At 59.8% G+C, this 11,957-nt stretch overlaps 1 protein-coding gene across 1 annotated transcript; it reads left to right on the forward strand.

The window, feature by feature from the left end:
* Nucleotides 1–871: 871 nt before the first annotated feature.
* Nucleotides 872–10,433, forward strand: TWF2 (twinfilin actin binding protein 2). The gene is made up of 9 exons (XM_079713855.1): nucleotides 872–953; nucleotides 4,666–4,743; nucleotides 7,002–7,180; nucleotides 7,596–7,691; nucleotides 7,925–8,029; nucleotides 8,178–8,303; nucleotides 8,995–9,145; nucleotides 9,262–9,383; nucleotides 9,826–10,433. Exons 1-9 carry the CDS (start codon nucleotides 929–931, stop codon nucleotides 9,991–9,993), a joined length of 1,050 nt encoding a protein of 349 aa, XP_079569981.1. The 5' UTR covers nucleotides 872–928; the 3' UTR covers nucleotides 9,994–10,433.
* The last annotated feature ends 1,524 nt before the right edge of the window (nucleotides 10,434–11,957 follow it).

Here is an 11,957-nt window from a genome sequence, read left to right on the forward strand (position 1 = left end):
AGATACATTATGGTGGTAAACAGCAGGGAGGGGCTGATGCCAGAGAAGGCAAGTCCGCTGTGTATGGAGCCAGAAGTTGATTAGGAGTTGGGAATTTTCTCAGACTCATCAAGCTCTGACCCTCCTTCAACCTCTGGGCCTTTGCACACGCAATTCCCTCTTCTCAGAAAACTTTTCCCTCGCTCTACCAGGCTTTCCTCCAGGTCTCCGCTCAAATATCACCTCCTCCTAGTGGTCTCTTACTCTGCACAGGGCGCTCGCAGCCACAGACACAGCTCATCTGCTGACTGCCTAGTAGAATGTCGGTCTGGGCTCCCACTGCTAGGGCAGGGCCTGCGGGCCGGGACGCCTCGAGGAGCCCAGGCCCCCCAGGAGGCGCTCAAGAAACGTTTCCGAGGAAAGGGATGCCACTCAAACACACGCGCGCCCATGCACACACAGACCACACCCGCCCCCCGCCCGCTTTAAGGCCACAAGATGGGGTACGCGTGGATCCCACCCACCTACAAACCCACCTGGCCGGAACTCACGGACACACCCCAGCCACAGACCACTCGGATCACGGTGCACATGCTCAAACACGCGTGCGCCCACACACGCTCGGTCACACGCAGGCCCTGTTCTCGGCTACAAACAGGGCACGCGCAAGCGCGCGGACAAGGCGATCAACTCTGTCGTGGGCCCACCCGAAACCAGGCGCCCACTACGCGCACGCGCGGCCCCGAGTCCCCGCCCCCTCCGGGTCTCGCCCGTCAGGGGCGGGGCGCTCTGGGGGCGGGTCTGCGGCACCGCCCGGGAAGCTGCGCGAGGCTGGGCGGCCGCCACCACATCTTCCTACTTCTTTTCCTCCTCCGAGTCCAAGCGAGCCGAGCCGGGCCGGGGCCAAGCCGAGGGCTCCGAGGGCGCGGGCGGAGCGGGGCACAGAGTCATGGCGCACCAGACCGGCATCCACGGTGAGGGCGGATGGCTGACGGGCAGGGGGCCGAGGGTCAATGCTCGCGGCTGCGCCCCCTTGCTGGCTCTCGGCCCCTGTTTCCTCCCCGGCACCAGCCTGGGGAAGCTTCCTGTTCTCTTTTGCAGCCGCGGGTCGCCTGGGGTGGGCACATCTTGGTGGGATGCGCACTTACTGTGCATAGTTGAGGGTGGGCGTACATGTACGCACACAGCTGGGGTGGAAGTATCGGTGTTCGCATCTGGGGGTGGATGTGCCTGTGTGTGCCCATCTATGTATTTTTGTTCTTTTCTGGGGGTGGGTGTACCCGGATGTGCACATCTGAGGGAGTGTGCACGCATGTGCGTTTGTCTCGCGTGTACAGTCCTGTGTGTGCACATCTGGATCTGACTGCTTGTGTACATCCAGTGCACATGCACTAATGGCTGATTGGACACTGTCGCATGGAATCATCTTTAGACATCAGTGTTTCGTGACTGTGTGCACATGTCTGTGGGTGTCTGTGTGCGTGTGCACAAGTTGGGTGCATTTCAGTGTTCATTTGTTACCATGGATGCATGTATGGCTCGTATTGGTTTGTCTGTGTGAGGAGGGGGCCCTGACCTTGGGCTCCTCCTGGGACCCTCACAAACTAGGCTGCGAAAAACCTGGGACAGGTTTTTTTCTAAGTGGGATGTGGAGAGTTGCCAATCTGACCTTGACCTCTGATCTCCCTGCCATTTTCCACTCTGATCTCCTGAGTCTGCCCCAGCCAGTGCTGGAAGGCTTCTGCTCCAAGCTGGAGGCAGGGAAGAGGGTCCTGACCCTAGAGATTCTAGGCTAGCTCCCCCCACCCCAAGCTTCTCCAGCCCAGAGCATCACCCTCCTCCCGCAAGGGGCCGGTTTCCTCTTTATACAGGATGGGGAAGAAGCAGTGGCCAGGAGCCAGGTGTCCTGACCCTACCTGGGCCTCAGTGTCCTCCTGTGTCACTGGCCTGGGAGGGCTGCCTGGCCTGTGGGGAAGGCCCAGATAGCCCAGTGGTTTGGCTGTCAGCCACTCCTCCCACCACATCAGGATCCCCTGCCCTGGGCCATCACCATCAACCAGCCTGACCGCCTGGATCTCTGCTTGTGGTTGTGGCCGCTTGGTGGCTGGCCCTGAGAGGGTTTCCCTGGCCACACCCCACAGGACCAGAAAAGGCAGGGGCCTGGGTCTGGGCCAGCCATTCTCCAAGAAGAGCTGGAGGGGTGGCTTCATGACTCAGCCCCACAGAAGGGAACAGCCCCTCACCCGACCTGCCCCTTCCTTCCCCTTTGTCTGATCATTGCTGCTGCCTCCAACTGAGAGGGGATCAGAAGTTAGGGCTCCTCCTCCCCACTGTAGGCTGACCAGTCCTGTGGCCTGGGCCCTTCCTCACTCCCTCATTTCCCATATGCTGCGATGGGCCTGCCTAGGGGAATCTGAGGGCCGAGCCCCGCTCCCAGCCCTCCTTCTGCCTGGGAGCAGCCCACTCCTTCCCATTTCTGTCCTGAGGAGGCCGCAGGAGAGATCACCCTGGATGCCCAGGTGCCAGCCCTGACCTGGCCATAGGTGTGGATCTGCTGCCTCAGAGTTGGGCAGGGGAGGGACCTGTAACCTGAGGCTTACTGGGAGGGGGGTGGGAGGTAAGGCAGTGGGGGGTGGGGGTGGGGGACATGAATCTTTGATGATAGAAGCTCAGGTGTCCCAGGCCTGGCCTCTGGATTATTGATGGTGGCTGAGGAGGCATGGAGGGGGATGTCTCTTCCACTACTGGGGTGTCACTTTGTCCTGGTAACACTAGAAGGGGCGTGTCAGCCTCTCCCTTGGGAGAGGTCTGAGCAGGTGGAAGTGACAGCTCAGCACGGCCTGTCCCGCCGTCATTACAGTAATAATAATTAATAATTTCTGGGACTTCCCTGACAGTCCAGTGGTTAAGACTTCACCTTCTGCTGCAGAGGGTGCAAGTTCATTCCCTGGTCGGGGAGCTAAGATCCCACATGCCTCAGGGCCAAAAAACCAAAACATAAAACAGAAACAATATTGTAACAAACTCAATAAATACTTTTAAAAAATGGTCCACATCAGAAAAAAATCTTTAAAAAATATTAGTAATTGTTATTAGGAGAGGCTCTAACCATGTGAGGGGTATTAGCTCCATGTTATAGATGAGTTTGAGGTTCAGTGAGGTCAGAGGTCACAGATAGCTATGGGAAAGGTGGAGCCCCCGAGGTCAAGCTCTTCATCAGGGACCTGCTTGGGGTCCGCTGAGGGGCAGCTCTGTCCTGGCCCAGTGGGGCTGTGTCTCCATGCCATGCTGCTCTCAGCCCCAAGGGCCTGCCGGGCTTAGCTGGGACCCTGCCCACCCAGTGGCCTTGGAGGGTGGTACACAGCGTGAGGTCTCAGGCTCAGGGTCACCCTGCATGATGGGCACCTGAGGACATGACCAGAGTTTGTTTTCCTAAAGGCCCCCCCCACCCCGCCCTCGAGCTGCCGGGTCTGGGCCCTATAAATATTCTCTGACCTCAGCCGTCCAGCTGTGTTCCTGCAAAATTCTCCTGACCCCCGGGCAGCCCCAAGGTCATGCTGGCCTGGCCCTGTGCACCCAGAGACCCAAGTAGGTCCTTCCCAACTTGGACCTTGGTTTCCCTCTCTGAACCACCAGTGGATCTGTGACTTCCATGGTTCCCTAGCTCTGACCATGATCCTCACTTCTGCACTTGGGTCCTTGGTCACTGGCTGTCACCTTTCAGGTCTGTGGCTCAGGGACCAAGACAGGGTCTGTTTTGGGGAGACCCTGAGAGTCACTCCTCTTTCCAGCTGCCTGGGGGTGGAAGCTTATCGCCCCCTGGCAGGGCTGTGCCAGAGCTGGCCTGGCTCCCCAGGGCCTCTCAGGGTTAGGCAGCGTGGCTGGTGGGCTGGGGCTGGGTGTGCATGCATGTGTGTCAGTGTGTACCTCTATTTCTGTGTATACTTTGTACAGCCACTTGCCTGTACAAACATGTTAGCCATGCTCTGCATTTGCCTGTGTGTGAATTTATTAGCACCCTGGGGACCTTATCTGTGTGTGTCTGTGTGTTTGCACGTTTAAATGTGTGTGTCCATTTATGTTTGACCAGCTGAGTGGTGTGTTCATGTATGAGGGCGTTTGCATTTCTGTTCCTCTCTCTGTCACATAGTGTTTATGTGTTTCGTTCACACATGCTGGACTGAGTATGTACCCATTGGCACGTGCAACATGCAATGCATGCGTGTGTCTATGCGCGTACACGTGTGAGTAGACGTAGTGGGCAGTGCGCATTGGGAGCAGTTGTTCTTGTATTTCTGTCTGTGGACGTGACGGTGCTGGGAGTGTCCCAGGCCAGCTCTGTGCTGGGCCTTCTTGGGGGGCAGGGGACAGGAGGGGGCTGTTCACTCTGGCTGGTTTGGCCTGTCCCAGAGCCCGCCCCATTCTCGGGTGGGCTGTCCCATCCCCGTGTGCCCTGTCAACAGAGCCATCCCAGCCAGCAGGCCGCCCGCCTGCCACCTCTGCTGGCTAAATTTGGGAGCTTGTGTTCAGCGGCTGTCTCAGGTTCCCAGTCACATGGGGGGCCGTATTTAACCCGGCTCCCAGCTCCGCCACCAGACCCCCAGGACAGAGCGGGCCCTGAGTGTGTTCCTGCCCACCGTGCTCCCTCTGTCTGCTCATCCTCCACCATGTTTCTTGTTCTGGTAGCTACCGAGGAGCTGAAGGAGTTCTTTGCCAAGGCGCGGGCTGGTTCTGTGCGGCTCATCAAAGTCGTCATTGAGGACGGTGAGTGCTTCCTGCAGGCGAGGGTACAGGCTGGTGGCTGGACCCCGCTGCTTCTCTGGGAGGTGGGGGACATTGGCCTCCAGCCCCCTCAGGACCTCAGTTTCCCATCTGGAAATGGGAGGTGTCTTGTAGGAGAGCGTTGGAGGTGGGCATGGTCATTCTGCCTGTTACACTGAGCAGGAAGCTGAAGCTGGGGGGATATCAAGGAGAGCCCTCCCCGGGGGGTCCCGCCCAGCCTCCCCAGAGGCTCTGTAGTTGGCTGTTGGCCTAGTCAGGGGGCTGGGCTGGGTTAGGGGGTGGCAGGGGATGAGTAAGGCCAGGCACTGCCCCGTGTGGCTAGTGCCACTCACCTCCCTGTGTGATCGGCAAGCCTGGCCTCGCTTGGCCACTGGCTGGGGGAGATTCCTAAGGAGAAGCCAGGGCCCTGCCCTTGGGAAGTGCCCTCACAATGGGGAGAAGGGACTCGTGTCAGCCTCTTTGAGAGCAGGACTAGGGGAATCCGGGCTTGGCTAGGCCTTGACCTGGACCTGGGATTCCTGGGGCTTCCACAAGGGGAGGTGCTGGGGATATAGGGGTTGGGGGGCAGGTGAGCTTGAGCTGAGGCCTGAAGTGGGGAGGGGCTTTGAGGAGGTAGAGGATTAGACTGAGGCTTGGGGGGACCTGGGGTAGAGGACAGCTGAGGGGCTGGCCCTGGAAGTAAGGGGTACAGACTCCAGGACTGGGGGTGGGCCGGGCCGCCACGAATCCTTCCAGCCCTTCTTGGTAGCCATGCAGTAGTGGGCCCTGCTGGGGGCTCCCCGAATGGGCTTGGTGCCCAGCTGACTTTTCACACATTGAATTGGGTCAAAGCAGGGTCTGCCCAGACCCAGAATTCACCCCAGGCTTTAGGGCCAGAGTTGTGCTGGGCTTTGTCCAGGGTCCCCAAATTCAGATGCCCTCAGAGGCTGGGTCAGGGTCATTGGGGTAGGTCAGCCCCCTGGACCCCTCCAAAGAAGTAGACTCATGGACCCCAGTCCTCAGCCTTCCCTGTTGCCTCCCAGACAGGTCGTCCCTGTAGATGTTTACCAGGAGGAGTCTCTAGGTGAGCCCTTACCTGCATTCAGCATTACAGCTGTTGGGGCACCTGGGAGTGCCCAGGAGGGTCCAGGCCTCCTGACAGGCAGCCATTGCCCAGCTCCCACTGAGTGTGGCTTGATCTCCTGATTTTTCTAGAGAAGCCATGAATTCCACTTCTTATGTGAAACTTCCCAGTTTGAAAAATGTTGGCAACACATTAAACAACTTGGGCAGTGCTGTTGGGGTCCAGTCGGCCCGTGACTGCTGGTTTTCAGCCTTGATCCCATCTGAGCTCTGGGAGGATAGGTGAGGAGGCCAAGGCCAGAGGGAGGTGGCCTGGCTTGTTGGGACTCCTGGACAGCCAGGCCCCTTGCCCCCATCAGGAGGGGCTGGTGGTCAGGTGCCGGTACCCCCTGGCCAGGCAGTGATTGTCCCTTTGCCCCAGTTCTTCCTCTAGCCTGGGCCTGTGCACATCTGGGCTGGTGTTCGGTGCCACACTGAGGCCCTGTGGGCTGATAGGTCAAATGTATGTCCAGCCTCGATACCCCATTCAGCCACTTGGCCCCAGGCATTTAGAGGTTGGCTGCTTTTGATTTGTTACTTTTGGGGAAGCTGCATCTGGTGGGGGGCAGCAGGGTAGCTGTTTATACAGTGTCTGGTAAGAGCCCCTGTCTCCCTCTTGCCCATGTGCCTTTGCGCCTGCAGATCCCTGTGGCCTGAGGCTGTGATCCCACTTCCCATAGCACATTTGTTCTGAGGAGGGTGTTCTGGGGGGTCTGCTGGAGCCCCAGGCTGAGGGAGGAGGGGGCAGGAGGTAGCCCAGTGGGGCTGTGTGCTGAGGAGCTGTGCAGTGGGTCTGAGTGTGTGGGTGTCTGTGAGGGGTCGCGTTGTCGATGGCTGTGGGCATGTGGCTGTGTGTCTTGGTGCGGTTGCCTGTGCTGGGTCAGCTGTGGGCATGTTCTCGAGACCATTTCTGTGTGTGTGAGTGTGTGTGTGTAGAGGGAGCGACCTTGGGCTGGCGGCTGTGTGTCCTCATTCACTCATGACTGAGTCACACAGACAGCCTTCAGGGATGTGGTGGCTCCAGGGGAAGGTGGGGTGGGTGGTCAGTGGGTCTGAGTCACCGCCAGAGGCCGAGGCCCACGGTCACAGGTGGGTGTGGGACATGGCTACTCCTTGGCTCACCTGGCCTCTGCCCCCAGAGCAGCTCGTGCTGGGTGCCTCGAGGGAGCTGGTGGGCTGCTGGGACCAGGACTATGATGGGGCCGTGCTGCCGCTGCTGGATGCCCAGCAGCCTTGCTACCTGCTCTACCGCTTGGACACGCAGAACGCCCAGGGCTTCGAGTGGCTCTTCCTCGCCTGGTCACCTGATAATTCCCCTGTGAGTCTTAGGGACCCCTGCCCAGCCCCCAGATTGGAGGAGGAGGGAAGCTGGGTCTGACTGAGATAACACGGCCCTGCCCCCAAGGAGTCTGAACGGGGGAGACATCAGATCCTGCTCTAGAGGGTACAAGAGCCAAGGGATGAGGTCCTGCGCTTGGGGCCTCGGGTCTCTGAGAGCCTCCCAGCCAGATCAGCCTGGCTCTGGGAGGCAGAGGTTGGGCTGGACAGCGGCTCCCCCTGCTGTCTGAGCCGCCCTACTGCAGCCTCGCCCCCTCTGCTGGGTGCTCTGCTGCGCCCTCTGCTGGGTGTGTGGACACAATGAGGTGACCAGGTCCCCACCCAGAGGCTCCTGCCTGCTCCTGGACGGGCAGCCCTGCCTGGAGGGGTCTCATGGCTTGGCCCCCACCCTTCAGGTGCGGCTGAAGATGCTGTATGCAGCCACACGGGCCACAGTGAAGAAGGAGTTTGGGGGCGGCCACATCAAGGATGAGCTCTTCGGGACTGTGAAGGTAGGCCCCCTCCCCTGGGCGCCCCTCGCCCCTTCAAGGCCAGGATCACTAGGTTGCGGTCATGGACCCACAGAGGGTGAGGTGTTATACAGGGTCACAGAGTAAGTGGGTGCCAGGCTTGGGGATGAGTAGGGAGGGCTGCGAGGGTCCAAGGTCTGCAAGCTGGGGTGCTTAGTGGGCTTCTGCCAGCCCACCCCAAGGTGCTCATTTGTGCCTCTACATCCACCGGCCAGGATGACCTCTCCTTTGCTGGGTACCAGAAGCACCTGTCATCCTGTGCGGCGCCCGCCCCGCTGACCTCAGCCGAGAGAGAACTTCAGCAGATCCGTATTAACGAGGTGGGTGCGCTGGACAGGGTGGGCAGAAGTCCTGGCCCGAGGCCCTCGAGGTCACGTCAGGCTCTGCTGGCCAAGCCTGTGCTACCCAGGTGGGCTAAACCCTGGTTTGTGCAGGTGAGGGCCTCACTCAATGTTCATGTGTCCCCAGGTGAAGACAGAGATCAGTGTGGAGAGCAAACACCAGACCCTGCAGGGCCTGGCCTTCCCTCTGCAGCCTCAGGCCCAGCGGGCACTTCAGCAGCTCAGGCAGAAGACAATCAACTACATCCAGCTGGTGGGTGCCCGTTCCCTGTCCCAGGCACACACTCAGGGTGTGCTGCACCTCCACCCTGCTCCTGTGCACACGCATGAGCTCACTTCAGCTCACCCACGTACTGGTGGGAACACGCTGCCCTCTATCCCTGCCTGTTCCCTACGGTCGCCACGTGTGGTGGCTGCACTCTGTTCCCCTGCCCTGCCCGGCTCACCCACAGGGACTCCTGTGAGACACTGTCCCTCAATCCGCCCTCCACGCTGCGTACACACATCACCCCTGGGTCCACCCCTCAGCCCTGAGCCCCTTCCTGTCCTGGACTCCCTCTGCAGCCCCCTGACCACCCCCTTTCCCCAGCCAGGGTCCCTCTGCCCCAGTGGTCCAGCCTGCCCCCTTTCAAGCAGAATGGGTCCTCGGCTCTGAGGATAGGCTGGCCCAAGGGTGATGCCTCCTTGAGGTGAAGGCCCTCGCCACTGTCCTGTCCGTTGTCCTTGCTGGGACTTGCTCCTCTAGCAGAGTGTTCAAAGGGGCAGAGTTGGGGCAGCACCCAGGAGTGGCCTCTTCATAGGGACCCGCATGGCAGGACGGGGGAGGGGAGCCCCGGGAGAGGGAGATGACAGCAGGTTCCCACCTCAGGGAATTCTTGTTGGCGAGGGTGGGCCTGGGCCCTCCCCCGCGCGGTGCCCTCACGTCTCCCGCTGCCCCTCGGCAGAAGCTGGACCTGGAGCGGGAGACCATCGAACTGGTGCACACAGAGCCAACGGACGTGGCCCAGCTGCCATCACGGGTGCCCCGAGATGCCGCCCGCTACCACTTCTTCCTCTACAAGCACACCCATGAGGGTGACCCCCTGGAGTCTGTGGGTGAGTGGCCACAGCAGGGCTCCCGCGCTGGCCCACAGCTGGGTGGGCCGCCTGCAGGGGCCATGGGACAGCAGGAGTCCCAGGCCCCCTGCGGCTCACCTCCCTGTTCTCCGCAGTGTTCATCTACTCGATGCCCGGCTACAAGTGCAGCATCAAGGAGCGCATGCTCTACTCCAGCTGCAAGAGCCGCCTCCTCGATTCCGTGGAGCAGGACTTCCAGCTGGAGATCGCCAAGAAGGTGGGCACCCATTCCCTAGGGCCTCGCCTCCCAGGGCCCTGTCGCCCCACCCTCCACGTGGGGCATCAGGGTCCCGTGACAATGGCAGAGCAGGGGCATTGTTGCCCTGTTGGTTGGATGGGGAGACTGAGGCCCAGGGGATAGTGTGCATAGCCCAGGCCGCCCAGGTAACTGATGTCTTGGAGAAGCCCCAGCTGTGACACCCATGTCTCTCCTTTTCCTGGGTCTGAAAGGCAGGTAGGGGGTGACAAGGCCTGCAGGGCAGCAGGCCCTAGGCTCTGTGCTCCTGGAGGTGCGTTTCCGGTGGGGATCTGAGAGGACACCCCAGGGCTAGAGTGAGAGAGATCAGGGGGGTGCCCCAGGAGTGGGGGGTGACCCAAGGGTGGTGTGTGTTAGGGCCCTCCACCCTTGGAGTGACCGACCACTGCCTTGCCCTGCACAGATTGAGATTGGCGACGGGGCGGAGCTGACGGCCAGCTTCCTCTATGACGAGGTGCACCCCAAGCAGCACGCCTTCAAGCAGGCCTTCGCCAAGCCCAAGGGCCCCGGGGGCAAGCGGGGCCACAAGCGCCTCATCCGTGGCCCTGGCGAGAATGGGGACGACAGCTAGGTGGCGGGACCCGAGCCCTGCTGGCATGTGGAACTGTGGGGCTGCCCCTACCCCACCCCGACCCCATCCCCGCGGCCACCTCCCTCCTTCCCAGCCTGGGCTCTGGGGTGACCTCCTGTGGGCAGGAGGGCTGGTGAGTGAACATTCTTGCAGCTTCCGAGGACCACTGGGCTGGCATTTTGCGACCCTCCCCCCCTGCTGTTCCTGCCTCTCTTCCATGTGCCCAGGGCATCTGGGGACCCTGCCCAGCTGGTTCAAGGGGCTGGGTGGGGGGCCTGGCATGAACCTGGCCCCCAGGGGAACTGAGACTAGGGTCCCAGCATGGCCCAGAAGCCTTTGGCCACAAGGGGTGCGGTCATTCGGGGCTGGGGCAGGGGGTCATTGCAGGACGAGATGGTTGAATGCTGTATTTTTTAAAGAATAAAATATTTTTAAATCAACAGCTGAGTCTGGCCCTGAGGGGCCATCTCTGGCACCGGGAATGGGGAAGCCCTGAGCATAGAACTGTCCCCTCCCAATGCAGAAGGGGCCTGTTGGCCTGCTAGGTGGAGCCCCAGCCCTCCCGGCTGCAGATGTGTGGGAGAACCTGTGTTCCTGTGTATGAGGGCACAGCGTGAAGAGGCTGGCGTGTCGATGGGAGCTCCATCCAAGAGGCAGGCACACCTCTGCTGTGATATAGGGGATCTGGGTGGATTCGTCTTCTGTGGCTGCTGTAACAAAGTACCACAAACTTAGTGGCTTAAAACCACACATTTATTCTCTCACGGTTCTTAAGTCTGAAATGAGTCTTACAGGGCTAACGTCACAGTTTTAGCAGGGCTGTTTCCTTCTGGAGGCCTCAGGGGAATCCATTTCCTCACCTTTTCCACCTTCTAGAGGCCGGTTGCATTCCTTGGCTTGTGGCCCCTCCATCTTCAAAGCCAGCGGCATAGCATCTTCTCTCTGATTCTGCTTCCCTCTGCTTCCGTGGTCATATGGCCATCAGTAGTCAAATCCCCTCTGCCTCTGTCTTACAAGGACACTGTGATTGTATTCAGATAATCCAGAATACTCTGCCCATCTCAAGATCCTTAGCTTAATCCCACCTGCAAAGTCTCTATCACGTAAGGGAACATATTCACAGGTTCCGGGAATTAGGACATGGACCTCCTTGGGGGCCTGCCACACTGAGTAAGATCTGTCCACTAGGTTTCCCGGCTGCTGTGGGGCTGAGGCATGGTGGCTGTTTCCGTGGACCTCTGGATCTTGGTGTCTCCAGCCCGTGTGTGCATGTGCAGACTTCACTGTCAGCTCATTCACCCTCTCTTGGGTACCTGCGTTCTGCCCCGAAGGGCCTGGGTTTCTGGTCCCAGGGAGTCTGGGAGAATCTCCCTCAGGCTTGGGATTCAGCAGGAACCAGAACTTCATTCTCTGCCCCTGAGAAGTGGGTGGAAGACCCCTCCCATCCTGGGTGGGAGTTGTGCAGGGGTGGGGACATGTGGGGCTGATGATGGATTCAGCTGCTGGATGGGCACCGTCCTTTTTCTTGAGAGTGCATCTTGGGCTGGGACTCAGGGCAGTCCCCATCCCTGGGGCCTCTCTCAGCCCCTACTAAAGCCCTTATTTATTTATTTTTTAAATTAATTAATTTATTTATTTTTGGCTGCATTGGGTTTTCGTTGCTGCGCGCAGGCTTTCTCTTGTTGCGGCGGGCAGGGGCTACTCTTCGTTGCGGTGCATGGGCTTCTCACTGCAGTGGCTACTCTTCGTTGTGGTGCATGGGCTTCTCACTGCAGTGGCTTCTCTTGTTGCACGGGCTTAGTTGCTCCAAGGCATATGGGATCTTCCTGGACCAGGGCTCAAACCCATGTCCCCTGCATTGGCAGGTGGATTCTTAACCACTGCACCACCAGGGAAGTCCTAAAGCCCTTAGAATTGTAGGGAGGAGAGCTGGAACCCTAGCCAGAACCCAGAGAAGGAGACCT

This window comes from Hyperoodon ampullatus, assembly GCF_949752795.1.
Source record: "Hyperoodon ampullatus genome assembly, chromosome: 10".
In the NCBI taxonomy this organism is placed as follows: Eukaryota; Metazoa; Chordata; class Mammalia; order Artiodactyla; family Ziphiidae; genus Hyperoodon; species Hyperoodon ampullatus.

Excerpts from the sequence above, each read along its gene's own strand:
- TWF2 (XM_079713855.1), top strand. The coding sequence starts at position 929 with ATGGCGCACCAGACCGGCATCCACG. Across the intron at positions 954-4,665 it reads GCACCAGACCGGCATCCACG|CTACCGAGGAGCTGAAGGAG; the intron begins GTGAGGGCGGAT and ends TTGTTCTGGTAG. Across the intron at positions 8,304-8,994 it reads CAATCAACTACATCCAGCTG|AAGCTGGACCTGGAGCGGGA; the intron begins GTGGGTGCCCGT and ends GCCCCTCGGCAG.